Source organism: Enoplosus armatus, chromosome 21, assembly GCF_043641665.1.
Source record: "Enoplosus armatus isolate fEnoArm2 chromosome 21, fEnoArm2.hap1, whole genome shotgun sequence".
In the NCBI taxonomy this organism is placed as follows: domain Eukaryota; kingdom Metazoa; phylum Chordata; class Actinopteri; order Centrarchiformes; family Enoplosidae; genus Enoplosus; species Enoplosus armatus.
The window spans coordinates 8,888,343-8,904,375 of NC_092200.1; the positions used below are offsets into that span (position 1 = coordinate 8,888,343).

The 16,033-nt window shown below is 44.5% G+C and overlaps 1 protein-coding gene across 1 annotated transcript in view; it reads right to left on the reverse strand.

The window, feature by feature from the left end:
* The window catches only part of map3k22 (mitogen-activated protein kinase kinase kinase 22), a 37,249-nt gene that overhangs the window by 2,917 nt on the left and 18,299 nt on the right, over window positions 1-16,033 (reverse strand). The window contains exons 6-17 of the mRNA XM_070928212.1: window positions 12,269-12,368; window positions 11,901-12,017; window positions 11,309-11,423; window positions 9,272-9,405; window positions 8,255-8,328; window positions 7,087-7,148; window positions 5,493-5,564; window positions 4,746-4,910; window positions 3,127-3,275; window positions 2,885-3,016; window positions 1,599-1,728; window positions 112-289 (exon numbers count right to left, since the gene is read on the reverse strand). Of these exons, the coding sequence (XP_070784313.1) occupies window positions 112-289; window positions 1,599-1,728; window positions 2,885-3,016; window positions 3,127-3,275; window positions 4,746-4,910; window positions 5,493-5,564; window positions 7,087-7,148; window positions 8,255-8,328; window positions 9,272-9,405; window positions 11,309-11,423; window positions 11,901-12,017; window positions 12,269-12,368 (1,428 nt within the window). The remainder of the gene's footprint in view (window positions 1-111; window positions 290-1,598; window positions 1,729-2,884; window positions 3,017-3,126; window positions 3,276-4,745; window positions 4,911-5,492; window positions 5,565-7,086; window positions 7,149-8,254; window positions 8,329-9,271; window positions 9,406-11,308; window positions 11,424-11,900; window positions 12,018-12,268; window positions 12,369-16,033) is intronic.

Here is a 16,033-nt window from a genome sequence, read left to right on the forward strand (position 1 = left end):
CTTTACCACCCATGTGTTGAGGCAACTTTATTGCTTATACTTATTTTTGCGCTGCAGCCGTCTAATATCCCCTTCGGGCCTCATCACAGTTCCATCTGATGTCGTCCTTACCATACATCAGCTTTGCGGCCGTAGCCCTCTCCGTTGATGACTTCCGGGCTCATCCAGTAGGGGGTGCCAGTGACAGACTTGATTCCTGTACCAGACATGCAGATGGTCTGGATACGTTTGCTGGCTCCAAAGTCTCCCAGCTTCACGTTCCCCGATGAGTCTCTCAGGATGTTAGCACCTGGTGGAACGAAACAAAATGAGCTCAGAGTTATTCAGGAGTCTCCCGAGGACTGTCAATATCCTTTAAGGGATACTTTTGACAGTTTGGAGGTTCAATTAATGTAGCCTGCCGTTACAGTGTGGTTACAAAGTGCCTGTGCCAGCACTTCAACTGACTGAGAGGAAAGGTAAACTTTTCCCCTGGCTTGACAAGTCTGATGATGGACCGCTGGCAGACTTATTTCTAAAAAGTCAAAGTATACCTTTTAGCTATTTTTATATAAATACCACACTGACTCCACAAACACTTTTCTCACATTGGGGAAATGCCTCGTTGGATTACACACATCAGAAAATGAAATACTGAATCAAGCATCTGCTCCACGTGGATCGAACACCTTCTCTCTCTTCCTTCTTTAGTAATTTTCCGACATGTAGCTGTGTCTATCCCATTTCCTTCAGGCGCTCCACTTGTTTGATCAGTGACTAATGTACACCACTCGCCACACACTCTCCACACCCATTGTAGGATGGAGGGCTGCAGAGGAGAGATTGAGAGACTAAATCTGTGACCTTTACTTTTAACTTCTCGCTTCTTTAATCTGTTTCCACTGCCTGTACATTTGTTGGGAGGATGTGAGACTCTTCCAATAAATCACGTTAAAGGCTTTATTTGGCTCCTTTGGAATGTTAAATTCACAGAAACTTTATAGTCTAATGGCTTTATAGTCTAATGGCTGCGATGCCAAGCTCATTCCCAAAACCGCATGTGCTGACAGCTCTTTTACTGCATATAGAAGAGCTCTTGTGTGGTGAGATGAGCGCACACCGTATATTACACATGAAGAGCATTTCTAAGTGGAAAATCCCACCCACATATACTCTCACAGAGCATGTGTCCTGTGAGACCTACTATCTTTTTTCCCCACCAGACGGTATATTTCCCTCTTCTTGGCCGCAGCTGAACGAAGCAGTGACTCCCAAAGCTGCGGGCAGCCAAACTAAAGCCTTTCCATCCGGTGTTGAACATTTTTAGGCTGGCCGATTTCACCAGCATGAAGCCTAATATATCTCAAAGGGGAGTTCAAAATAGCACATTTTTTTCCAGGCTCCTTCTGTAGACGGTGAATAACCAAATGAGGAAATGTCAAGCGGAATAAAATGAATGAATCTGTAGTGTTCCTAGCAACAGCTGCTGTAATATGAACCAGAAAGATTTGCTGTTTACACACTGTCAGCTAAGTCTGTGTCTCAAGTGTGGGTGTTCACTGGTTACAAATCCAATTAAAATCCAATCCTGACCTTCGCTAGCTTGCTGTTTGTGTTACCTTTGATGTCTCTGTGTACAATCATGTTGCTGTGCAGGTAGGAGACTCCTTGGAGGATCTGCCTGGTGTATCTCCTCGTCACCTTCTCTGTCAGGGCCCCATAGGCTTTCAGCTGGTCCTTTATTGAGCCCTGGAGAGACGGAACGAGAGAAAGAGAGAGAGAGAAAAACAGAAAAGAAGTGAGAGAATGAGTGGAACAGCATTCATGATCTTTACATTGGCTGTACTCTTCACTAATATCATTGTCACAGCTGTAGTGTATAAAACTATAGAAGATCTGCCTTGGAAGGATGTGTATGACAGATATAAAATGGTTTGGTGTCTGTTATAGCATTTATTTTAAGGGAAATGTGGCTGCATACTTGTAATAACATTTCCAGCTGAAGCGGATTTATTTCATTTTATTATATATTGTGAAAGCCGCCTCTGAGCCAAGTACCAAGTACAAAAACATACAACGTGCTGAAAGAAATCTGCTCGATTTTGAGTCCAAACACCTTCGATGTCCTGCATTTCCTTTCATTTCCTGTTTTTAGTTCCTCATAAGGAAAATCACAGCGGCACAGACCTGATCTAGTAACACGTGTGACGTGGTTTTGGACTCACACAACGAAAACAAAACCTCTCTCTCTTCACTTTCAGCTGTCAACAAGACACCTCAACAGCTCTCTGGCTCTCAGAGGGACACTTGCCCCCTCCTCGCCCCCTCCCCTCCACGGACGACTAAAGTGTTATCGGTCAGCCACAGCGGTGCAGTCGTGCCGAGCAGTCACACACAAAACTTGGCTTTGTCATCTCCCCTCTTGCCTCTGCCAGCAAACTCCAGTGAAACATAAACATTTAGTTCCAGACAATGTGTGACTAAGACGCTCAACACCACTCAAGAAAAAAATAGACCAGGAAATATTAAAAAACAGGCACAGGGACAGGGTCCACAGGCGACAGCAGCTCATTAAGGCGCTCATTTAGTGAGAAAATGATCTCATAAACTGAGCTGTTCTGCTGACATCAACCACTGAGGACACGTTTGTTGACAGCTGGTGACATTTCAAAATTGTGTTTTTAGCAGATGTGGCCGGCGTGTGTTTGATTTGAAGTTTGTCTTTAAAACGTCTGTGTTTCTATCTCTGCAGCCAAAACAACTCAAAATATGACATTCTCAGATATTATTCGTTATTGTATCTCAATCAAACTCCAAGGACTGTTGTCTTCAAGGGCTGTTTGTACTACATGTCAGTTATAAAAGTTTAAATATATTCAAATGAAATGCCCTGCAGAATACGCACCCCAGGCATAAACTCAACAAAAATGGTGAGTTTCCTCTGTTCAAGGTCCCGAAGACAACCATAGTACTGAACGATCCGCTCATGACGCAGATTCTTCAGCAGCTGAATCTCACACTCCAGAGCATTCACCTCCTACAGAGACAAAGTTTGAATTAAGAAAACAGCAAATCAAATCATCATGAAATCACTGAGTCTTATTCCTTGAATACATGCAGTCAGTGACGTGTTGTGTTCTCTCTTACCTTGCTGGTATCTTGACAGTCGGGATCAAAGGGCACCTGCTTGGCGGCCAGCTCACGGCCTGTGTCGGCGTCATAACAGAGGTAGACCTCTCCAAACGCCCCGCGCCCCAGGAGCTTTCCTTGTCGCCAGTTGACTGGCGCCCGCGGCGCTGCAGAAACACAACACCAGATGATGAAAACCCACCAGTAATTCATTTTGTTGTCGAGCCCCCAGAGGCAGACAGATCCACTGTGATATACTGATGTGAGCAAACACTAACACTGAAGCATGCGTCAAAGTCCACCGCAAGACCCGACTGTAACTTGTGCAGTAACTTCAACGAGACCAGACGTCAAATCCACCGCAGGATCGTTAAATTAATCCCACCGCAGACCCTCTCAGATGGGGAAGCCCCTGACATCTGAGTCAAACCACACTCAGCCGACAGAAAGACGTCAAAACCTAGAGAGAGCATCTCAACAACTCTCATCCTCACAGGCGCAGACTCCGAGGCTTTGTTTAGGTATTAACAGGCTTCTTTGTGGTCGGGTTAGACAGTTTGGTCGTGTGTGGGTGAGAAGGACACCAGAGACACGTCAACCACAGACTGCTGAGCCGAGCCGAGCTTTCGTTTCACGACAAAGACAATTTCTGGGCAACATAAACTGTGGACTGAATGAGGACAGATGTGAAATGGATGATGAGAGAGGAATTCTGCCTGTTGTGACATACAGTATCACTGTACATTATTTCTACTCACTCTTACTACCTACTACGAAGAGTAAAAACATGTTTGACAGCCGTCGAGTATTTACTGTAAGAGATTATCCTTGTTTTGTCTCTATCAATAACGGCATAACACATTTCAAGTCACACTGTTATGTATCATCAGTCTGAGATGTAAATCCATTTGCCTTGCTTTCTGTGTGAGTTATATTGTGATTTATATTTTGTGGTGCACCCGGGATGCCTTTCGACAAGGGCTGGGTATCATTTAAAAATGTCCGATACTATGCTGAGAGGATAGCAGTTTCGGTAACGAGTTTCGGTACTGATACCATACTTTTTTTAGTTCCTGACTCCTCTAAATGTTCTATTTTCACTTCACTTCACAAGCCAAAGTGCTCAAATGACAGAAAAACAAGCTTCTATACAAGAACTTGAATAAAAAAGCCTAAAATGAGCAAAAATGATCTGATAAAAGTAAGTTAAGATTAAGAATCTGACCAACCATTGGATGCCAGCTTTCAGTACATGACATCTTTTGATTGGTACCAAAAGATCGATAGTCTTCACAGATAAACACAATAAATACGGTGGACATATGGTCATTTATATGCATATACATTATGAGGTTTATAGCACTAAGGTACAGAGGTACTGAGGTTTGATACTAACCCTACTCTTGACAAGCAGAAGAAAAACAAGTCTGAACTTTCTTCATTCATGTCTGGGTTATCAGAGGGGGTTTGTCTGCCTCATTATCCACAGGAACCAGACTGATACAACACCAATCAACAACAATGGCCCAGAAATTCACTTTATTTAAGACTGTTTACGTGTTTGGGGTGAAATTTTCCTTCAGTGCTTCTCTGTCCCTTCATTTCAAAAGTTTTGAGATCCTAAGGGCACTACTTACACTTGGCTGTTCCACGCTGGCAGCTTTTGTCGGCGGTGCGACCCAGCGAGCGCAGGTCGCTGTACTGAAGTGTACTGTCTCCATTATAACTGCGTGTGCGACTGGAAGGAACCAGTTGAAACAGGTTCTCCTGTGGCATGAAGCTGCGCGGAAGTGTCCTGCGACCTGAAAACACATAAAAAAAATAGACATATTAATGACTGCATAAACACAGAGGCCACTGCATCTTTTGTTTGTCCTGTGAATGATTTCTACACTGTTTTCACACAGTTACTTTACAGGTGTTGGGCATAAAGTGAGCTCTTGGCCAAAACTTAAGGCCAGCCAGAGCAGAGTGCCTCTCGCCACTCCGTCCCACTTCCCCTCAGACAGGAAGCAGGGCGCTGTGTTTTTATACAAGTTCGGGTTCACCGCAGGGAAACGTAAATCATTGCTAGCCAAGGTTAGCCTCTGAGTAAGCAATTACTAGCAGCTGCCTGGAACAGCAAGCCAGCACTTCATGTACCAGATCTACACAGGGTGCAAAAAATGCCAAAAACAAATATTTTATCTGGAAGAGAAAAGATGTGATAGAAATGGGAGAGAGGAGGAGGAGGCGCTGTAAAGACTGAGATCCTATATTATCCAACTGAAGTTCAACCAGCAGTGGTGTGTGAATCTGCCTGCCTTGTCCTGAAGACATAGTAACATATCAATGTGTGCCATAATAGTGTTGTTGTTATTGCTCTAGCAAAGCTGGTTTCTTACGGTCTCCATAATCCTTGCTGCGATTGGGCAACTGGAACTGGCGAGGGAAAGTCCCTCCCTTCCCATGGCGACCTGAAGAGGGAGCAAAGATGAAGTTAGGAAGTGATTGAAGCCTTGACAAGCCTCACATTACAACTGAATTCTCGTTACAGTACAGCACTCCTCAATTTACAGTTTTGTGGTTATTCACGTCTCAAGTTCCACGATGGAGATTTGATTGCTTGGAGAGTTTAACATTTCAATTGATCACATCTGACAGACACGACATTGCTTTATGCTCGTCTCGGCATGTCAAATCAAAGTCGAGTTAAAAAGCAGCGGAATGGAAGACAGCTTTTCACACACCGAACAGAGCTGCTGTGTCGCCTCAATGCAGCCAAGAGGGAGACTGAAAACAGCTCATGTGTGCTAGCTTAGCCTTAGCTCTGAACCCAGTGGAGCAGTAACTAAAGGCAGGTGGGGAGCACTGCTGACGCAGGCGAGCGCTGACACTCACCCTCTCTCTCTCACACACACACACACACACACACACACACACACACACACTGAATGGAGAGCAGCGGAGCCACTTGCAATTGAAAGCAGCTGTTCTGTCAGATGACTGCCTCCCCTCGCGCTGTTTTTGTGGCCGTATCCCATGGAGACGGGAGTTATTTTTTGTGTTTGGCAGCACGGGATGGAGAGGAAAATTCTACTCACAGGGAATGGTAAACAAATACTGTAGCCCTCAGCAGGAAGGGCCACACAGCTTTACATCTGGGAGGGGAGAGTGTGTGTATGTGTGTGTGCAGGCACGTGCATGCATGCGTGCCAAAGTATTCAAGTACTGCTGCAGCTATATGAAGCTCCCATACAATGTGCAGCACTGCCTTTTTTAATTTACAGCACGGGGGTGGCGCAGGAGAAAAAGAAATGACCAGATTGGGAGAGCTGTCGTGGTTCCTCTGTTCATGAGGATTAGTGTGGCGCTATCTGTCATCCTGCTCTATTTGATCTGTGTTCTGAAGGAAGAGGGACAGACAGGGAGCCGAGGGACAAGGAGTAGACGAGTAAAGGGGGGGCATCAAGAGGCGGGGGGACAGAGCAGGGAAGCGATCATGAAAAGGCAGGAAAGCAGCAATGTCTATGAGGAACTGGAGTTTGGGAAAAAAAGGCAGACGAAGAGGGGAGATGGGACGAGAGAGACAAAAGGGAAAAGGATGGACACAGAGGAGAGTGTGTGGAAGATAAAGCAGGGAAAGTTGTGATGCTATCACACTCAAGATATACAACCAAGATATTAAACATCTTCCCATTCCTCATTTTAAGTATTTACTCCCATTAAATAATATCATCTCTCTCCTCATTAGTAACCTCAAGAAGGCATCTGCAACGGGGGAAACACTTCAGGAGCTACACGAACAGAGCTTTAGTTCTCTTTCTGTGAAACCGATTGTGTGCCTATAATTACCACAGAACCACATAAAAAGTAAGGACAGACTTTCTAATAATGAACAAGCTTTTTGCACCTCTCTTTATCTTTTTGTAGTGTTTGAGTTGAGAATTAACTCAACAGCAAAGAAGCAGTTTGTAGAACCGCTGCAGCCTCTCTTACCTTTGTATTCATAGTTGAGGTTCAGGTAATTATTGTCACGGTTGCTCTGCGAGAAAGGAGGACTGAAATGACAAGAGAACAGGGGGAAAAAAGTTGAAAAAGGGTTTTGCTATTTCAGTCAGTAATTTCCCCTTATCTTCAAACAAAGTCTGGCTACAGCTGCTGGTCTGAAACTTCAGAACAGTCTTGACTGTAAAGCGGCACAAAATGCCTCCAAATGACTTTTGCATTCAAACTAATACGCTTTCAGTCACAATTGATTTTAAACAACAATGTGCTGAATTAGAAAAAGATAAGCTCCTCTGCAAGTTTGTGGTGCTAAATAGCTGAACTTCAACTTCACATCATTAAATGTGTCGATGTACATCCAGCCCCCCCGCCCCACCACCTCCCACCCTCGCTGGCTGTCTGTGGACAGCCCTTCCCCAACGACCCGACAGAGAGTGACGTCTCTGCTGACCGCAGGGCGGCGCGGGGCCACGAGACCCTGGATAAGGGGCACGCATGCCCGCTCGCAGGGAAAAGTTCCATGCACTCGTTTCCTGCCATTGTTCTGCAGCCTGGAGCCCAGATAAGCCTCGTGCAGGTAGAGCTGTTTCCGTCCTACGCTCTCTCTCAAACTCACTCTTGCTCACTTTTCTTTTCCCTTTGATTCACATTCAGTCTTTTCACTTTTCAGCCCCCCCGCCCCTTCTCTTCCACTTCACTCTCACTCTTTCACCACTTTTCATTTTCTGGCTCAGTGTTTCCTCTCATCCAGCATGTTCTTGCTTTACTCGCTTACGTCTCCCACTCAGTCTCTGTTTCTCTCTCTCTCTCATGATAACGGAGGAATCCAGGCGTCCAGATAAGAGTTTTGTCACCATGGCAACAGCAAAGTGACCTGATTCCTTTTCCACAAAGGCAGCACAGCCAAGGTCAGAGAGCACTGCTGTCCTTTAACACCATTTGCAAACTTTACTTTAGAGCCTCTGGTTGCTTCTGCATGTGTATGTGTGTTTGCAACACACAAGATCACATCCAAGTGTGTTAACAGGCACCAACACTGTGATGCAAACCACGTCTCCTATCTCTGCAAATAATGCTGGTCTGCAATATGGATGTGCACATCATAAATATAAATCCACACAGACAGGGGTCATAAATCACACACTGCATGATGACTCACCTGTCCAGTGCTTGATCTATTGATTGACAGCTGCTCGACAGTGAGTTGTCCGCGCTCCCAAATGGATCCAGCATCTGACAGATATAATGACACGAGAATCGGGGGTCACAGAGCATGCAATCATGTGGGACAGAATATAAAGCAGTGCAGATAGAGTCGTGTGTATAACTGCAGCGCAATGTAAAAATGTGAAGGGGCACGAGTACTGCATGACAAACACAGGTCTATTCAAAAGCTGCATATAAATGCTATACGCAGCGACAGTCATGTACAATACAGATACTACTAGAACTACTATTAATAATAATGTACTGTACTTCATCTCCATGGACACTGAAAGAACACTGATGCACAATGCAGGATTTTAAATAAAAGCCAATGAAATCTGTTTCTGAACCACTACACTGGGAGCTTCCTGTTGTCTAGAGAGATGATTTATCATGGTTTGGAGGACGAATTGCCCCATTTGTTCTGCTAAACATGATGATAAATGATAGGAAACAACATTTAAATACGGTCTGGGTTGATTAACTGTGAACTTGTTCTTTAAACTACTTAACAGCCAAATAAAGGATACTAATTCAGCCCATAACGTTTTACAAATGAACTTTTTTCTGGTTTTGTTTCTTTTCATAAGTGGCACCTCAATAGTGGCATCAGGCATGACAATATTATATATATATAACAGAAGCAAAGAAGTCGTTAAACACACACCTCAACACATCAGGTCACTAGTTAAATATCTTATCTATAGCCAAATTAGAAGGTTATGAAGATGAGTCATTAATGTGCATTGACTGGGACTGCTATAACTTAGCAGGCCCAGTCAATGCACATTAATGACTCATCTTCACCCAGTGTGGGTGTCTCTTTTCAGTTTATGAAGTAAGAACGTGAACATGAACACCTTACAGAGAATTTTACATTAAACCACGGCTCCAACCAATCACAAAGGAGTGTTTCTTAAGAACCTGGTATAATAATTAGGCTTGTCCTAATATACAGACATGCTCTTACATTCTGGTCGTGGGTCTCGGGGATGAACTCCCCTTCACTGTGGATGCTGGTGTAGGAGCCCTGGCGGGCAATCTGCTGCTGCTCCTCAGGGACGCTGCCAGGAGGCGGGGACGTCCGACCAGTGTGCAGGGAACCTGGGTGGCAGTTTGAAGGGCAGAGCAAGGGAAAGAACAGGGAGCAGTAAGTAAGAGAGGGGAATGAGTGAAGTGTTAAGTGTAAAGGAGGAGGAGAAATGTAACATCAGAGAACAAAAGGAGAAATTGAGTGGAGAAGGAACGGAGGGAGCACAAGGCAAAGATGATGAAAAGATGAAAACGAGGGGGCAGAGGGGAGAAAACGGCGTCACTGTGTTATTCATGGGTACAAGTTCAACAGTGCCAGGACTACGAGAAATGATTTACTAAACCACACTGCTGCCACCTCTAACCTCAATTACTGTGACAAACGCTCCCCCGGCTGAGCTGCAGCGGAGACTGAGCACTCGTCCTTGACACAGTAAGAAGACCCACTGAAAGTCTGACTGTTGCTGGCTGAGCTGACAGGGATACTGAACAAGTGCATAGAGGCCATAAGGTGCCAAGATGTATAGGAGTGGTCAAAATGTCAGAGTAAACACTGAAATCTAAAACTTTTTTCTTCAGAGTTCAGTTTTGTTTCTGTCTCTTTCCCTCTCTCCCCCTGCTGCTCTACGTCATTGAGGAACCCGGGCTCACATCACATCCTCACTCAACCATCCAGTGTGACCGCTCTCCTGTCACCTCTCATCTGCCACCACTCCCTCCACTTCTATCTCACAGCTGCTCTGCGTTGTGGCTGGCTGGGGGAATTAAGTGAGAGCGGGTAATTCTATACAATTCATATGACTCGGGATGGTGACAGCGCTGATGTTATTGGGGCTACGTGACAGAGATTGGCGCTGACAGCGATCATAAAGCATTTGCGAGAAATGCAAATGCAACACAGAAGTGTGCGCTGGTCGTTTCTGCATGTGTTGACATATGACTGAAACGTTGACCTTTCTGGATAGACCTGATATAAGGGGAGTGAAAAGATTCAGACATGGGAGACAGGGGAGAGCTTAGTATCTCACAGAGGAAAATAAACCTTCACACTGTGTTACCAAACAAGCCAGCCGGGGCAACAGAACTGGAGTGTACCGTGTTTTCTAACCGTGGAGTGTGACATGACAAGAAAAGTTTGACATATTTGGCTTATTTGCTTTCTTGCCGAGAGTGAGATGAGAACAATGATGCCACTCTCATATCTGGATTAAACAAACAAGATATACTGTAAAGGTTTAATTAATGAGATTGAGAGGTGTTGGTATGCATATATTGTTAGAGCCAGGCAGGCTGTTTCCTCCGTTTCCAGTCTTTATGTTACCTAAGCTAACCGTCTGCCGGCTGTAGCTTCATATTTAACTGTAACTTGTGTAATTTCCCCCCAGGGATCAATAAAGTATTTCTGATTCTGATTCTGATTCTGATTTAATGGCGAGTTGTTAAGATCTTCTCATCTAACTCTCGGCAAGAAAGTGTATAAGCGTTGGATGTTAAACTACACCTTTAACATCAAAGGATCAACATTTATAACGTAAAATCTTCAGAATCAAAGCGCTAACTTATCAAGGTGACGATGCAGACGGAGAGCTGCTTGGTATGAGAGCAGAAACTCGCCCTTGCTTTGACCGGGACATCTCTCTGGCTGTTAAAGTTGTTGCTTTCACCTCCAATTTGCATTTTTCCACTCTTACAAAGCATGTCCCTCATCTTTCCATTAACATTCCAATGACTGTGGCATCACTGTGTGTTGTAAATCGACACTGACAAGCCACCCTTGGGGCCGTAGCAGGTGGACAAGAAATCTTGGCATCAGCGGGTTGTAACTCTCTGCCTTTTGCTTTTCCGCCTCCTCTCAGACAAAAAGAGTGGGAGAAATTATGTCTTAACAACTGCTAATGGAGCTGTAATTGCATTATGATTGATCTGATAGCCAATGACTTAGCACTTCTGTGTGTGCTTCTACGCGTGGGCTCACCTGTCGAGTGTTTGCGCACCCTCTCCGAGCCCTTGAGCAGGGAGCCCTTCAGATCTCCCAGTGACCGTGACGACCTCATCTCGCTCTGTTTGTCCCTGCTGTTCACCTGAAGGTACTACAGAGAGGAAACATGTAGGAAGTAGGAAGTAGGAAGTGGAGCAAGTAGGAAAAAGAGAACAGGATCAGAAAAGGAGGTGAGGACAACATTACACCATTGTCCAGTTACATCATCTTATCAGGGGGGATGTTTGTTTCTTACTGAGTTCAGCAAACAATAGCTCTGGTGCAGTTGACTTCATTTAAAGGTTACATGGTTTTAAAAAGAGAATGACTTCATAGAGCTAAATTCACACCAACTGTCAGTCAGCATGTGACTAACCTGCAGCTGTTCCCAACACGGTTGTTATGGTTACTCTTTACATCTCTGTACGACAACATGACTTGCAGTATACTGAGTAGAAATGCTGCTGTGTAAATCCTGAAATCCTGAGGTTTGCATTAAAATCTGAAGACACTGCAGAAGATTTTATGTCTTTTATATCTCTCCAATGACCAGTTTCATGTCTTCAAGAGGTTGTTGTTAGGCACTCACATGGTTGTTCTTGGGGGTCTTGAGCAGTATCCTGAGCAGCCCGTTGGTCCCTGAGCTGCAGCCCAACGTCAGCACCGCCTGATCCAGGTCCTCCTGGGTCTTTAGGGGCAGCAGCAACTGAAAGGACATGAAAACATACAGCAAATGACCTTTAATTCCCCATTGCTCATGATGACGGCATGTTAAAGCATCAGTGCATGCATGACGCACTGTAGATGTTGTTGTCATGTTAAAGCCGTGCTAATCTACAGGAAAAACTCAAGTTCTTGAGATACTGACAGTTGAATACATGGGTTTATGCACCTTAGAGGACACACAAATGCAGCGGCCAAGGATCTTAACCACATGCCCGCTAGTTGTTCTTGTACCTCTTTTTCCATGAAGAACATGTCCATCTGCTGGCCAAAGGCCTCGGTCACTTTCTGCAGCAGCTCCTTGATCTTCAGCGGCCTCTGGAACGGGATGATTCTGGGAAGCAGAGAACGGCAGTAGGGTCAGAGGTTGGAGATAGACACTAGTGTTGTGTCTAGCTTCATGAGCTCAGACAGACTGAAACCCCAGGCTGAGGAGGCGATTTTGGCAAAATTAGCAGCTGACTGGCAGCTATACCTGCTCATAGTTCACAAGTTCATCACAGTGTTTTTTAACATGCACAAGACAACATGGCAAGTGGAGTCTTTCCTATTCTTCGTAGCTTTTTCTAACATCGATACTCTAACATGGATTGGATGACCATGTAAGAATCTCATTTTACGATAGTTTCTATGGCAACAAGAGGAAAAATGGACAGGTCAGCTGGGTCAAGGAGAGGAGCGAGCTGATGCTAAAGGGGCATTAATCAATGCAATGAAAACAGACTGCCAAAGTAACCCCCCGATGTATATGAATGTCTTATCTACTGTACGCCTACGTGTATCTCTGTCTGCCCGAGTCCCGAGCTTATCAGCGAGTGTTTGTAGTGAGTGTGTATATGGATGCGTGCGTGTTTTTAAAAACTCCCCATGCATGAGTGTGCTTCCCAATCAGTGTGTGCATCGGCCACTGTTTCAACACCACTGGGCCTCTCCACTAAGCCAGCACAAAGGCAGATGGGAAACTTCCTGAGAGGAAAGGGGAAAAAATCTGGAACGGCAGCAAAAGCAGCAGGATGTGTGTCTTTCCCTCCTCTTTTAAAAGAGTGACGGAGTGAAAGATACAGAGACGCAGAGATATTTACAGACTGTGAGAGAGAAAATAAAGGAGACAGCCTGACAAAATAAAAGGAAAGAAAGAGAAAAAGATTCTCTCCGGCATTTCTTCTCCTCTCTTTCCTATCTATCTGCCCTCACTCTGCTTTTGAAGAATCCGCAGCCCACTATCTCTTTATAGTATCCTGATAAAAGGGACTTGTTTTCATCCAATCATTTCCTCATCAGAGGCCAAAGCTCTGGCTATCTTAATGACTGCTCATTGGTTCCCTCATTTGAGGAGAGGATTCTGGGAATAGGGAGGCTTGCAGATCAGAGGCGAGCAGCAGCACAGCTAAACGCTCTCCATCTCTGTTTATACTTGGCGATGATGTGTCTGATAAAGAGCTGGAGGGATATGGGGGGAGGGGGGTTACGAGGATGCTGCTCCAAAAGATATGGCTTTCCTTCCTCTGTGCAAGCATGTGGACGCACAGATTTGCAGAGTAAAAAGAATGCTTTCACACATCCCAGCACACTCTCTCTTTCTCTCATGGACACAATCACAATCACATACACAAAGAAAAAAAAAAAGGTCTGGCTCTGTTCCTTCACTCTCTGGCAGGAGACCCTGAGGCAGAGCCAGGGGTTAGAGAGAGACGCAGCTCCTATTTCCTGGCCCAAACCTTCAGCGCTTGCCAATGAAAAGAGAGTCCGTCCAATTAGATTCCATTGTGGACAGACAACACGGTTATCCTGACTCAGGGACTCCTGACTAATACCTCAAGTGCTGTTGATGCTGCTTGGATATAACATGTAATTCACACTGGTGCTGCAACTTGGATTATGATTGTACAGTTAAGGTTTTTTGATAAAAAGCCAATCACCTCCCTGTTCTTAAGAATGAAAGGAAGTGCTGATACTTTCATTCAATTTGATCATATTAGACTTAGCCATAGGTGCCTTCATACTCAGGTTCAGGGGTTTCTTACTAAGTAACTCAAGTTGTACTTCATTTGTCTTTCATTAGGTTTTTATGGCATTTTTATTGTATTACTGTTTGTGTTTTGTTTGTTTTGTATGTGTTTTCTTACTGAGCTGTGAGCATTTGCATAAAGGCCCACTACAGTACAATTTGTACAATTTCCCCCCAGGGATCAATAAAGTATTTCTGATTCTGATTCTGATTCTGATACAGGTTAGAAGTTGCTAACTGGCTTAGACTGCAAATGCTATGTTACATGGCATGGTTCGATGCTATGTAATTGCACCCAAAAAATATAAACATTAAACCTGCATTAACTGATTTTTGTGGCCACTTGGTGGAAGTGGAAACAAGTTGTAAACACAACACTGACATATTATCACATTTTAAGTTGATATGGCTAACTTCCTAGCAAACAATTGCCTATTTACACTTCCAGCAGCTACAGAGCAACATTAGCATTCATGTTTGTCATGTCTGTCCATGTGATGAATGTAAGTTCAATATTCACTCTTCTTTTAGCTCTGTTTTTGTTCCACCAACCCCTGATAAAAAATATCTGGCCCTTTAGCTGCTAAATGCTCCACTAGGTTCACCAGCTAATTGCTAACTCGGACTCAGCCATTTGGTGCTGGGCAGGTAGTGTACATTGATTTTTAGAGATTTTTAGAGTTTTTTTGCTGAAAACAGCTGCTGACTGGTAAGAGCAGCGGAAGCGTACAAAAACAATAAAGTTGCAGACCAGAAAACCACAATGTTTAGCCAGAAGATGCCAAAACACTGCCGGGAGTCTGGTGATAATTCTTTGTGGGTTTGTCACTACAAGTGACAAGTGATCCATTTTTAATATAAAAATGTTGATTAAAGCAGCTTTAAATAAATAAATAAATAAATATGTTAGTCACGTTAGTGCTACAATGTGATATTATTATTTTACCCGTTGAGGTAACAAACTCAGGATATCCTACTGATTTCCAAAACAGGCCCTAAATCAAAGAGAAAGCAGTCACAGCTCGGACAAGCATAACTAACAACGTGACAAAAAAAGAGAGAGGAGAAAGAGAGAGTGTGAATTCAAAGAGTGAATAAAAAAATGCATAAAAAAACAGAGTTGCTTTTGTTGCTTTTGAAATCAGTGAATGGTGTCTTCCAGAGCGAGATGTTCTGAGCGAGCAGTGTGGTGTGAGGGGAGCTCGTGAGAAAGAGGAGACAGCGAGACGGAGAAACAGAGGGAGGCAGAAACGCAGAGAGACAAGGACATGAAAAACTCGTCTCTTCCTCAGCAGTAGCCAATTAAGGCGCTGAAAAAGCAGAGAGGCCCAACGTGAGGTCGTATTCTGCTGGAGGAGCGTGCCGTTTCTCTTCTCTTTCTCACTCCTGCGAGCCTGTGGCTTTCTAATCAAAGCCTCACTGAACCAATGCCTGTTCCCCCGGTCTATATTCTGATGAATCAAAGCAATTATTCTTGTAGGTTCTGGTCAGTCTCCCTCTGATGTGTTTTCCACTGTAACAGTACACTATGTGTTTGTCACGTTCTAAGGAGTTGGTTGGAGTTCAGACTCCCTGCAGGTTGTTGAACGAGGGTTTTATGGTGACAAAGTGTGTCTGTGAACTTGGACCTCTCCCAGGATGCAATGCCAAAGGCCAGACAAGGACCTGAGAGACTCACACAGCATCCATACATGGAACGGTGGAGCTGCAATCCCAGTGTAGACTAAGTGAAGCCCAGGACCAAATAAAGCCTCTCCCGTTGAAAAGATCTGTTATTTATACTGGGCGCCTTAGCTTTCAAAGTGCTCCGACGTGGTAAACAAACTGTAAGGCACCTTGGTGGAAAAACCATCTCCAGACAGAGGTAGTGTCATGCTTTGCCTCTTGAGTAACTCTGAGGCTGGTGGTGCGAGGGAGGACAGATGGCTGCAGGGTGAAGGATGTGGAGGACAGAGGGAAAGCACAAGAAAACACAGTCGATGAAGTATTAA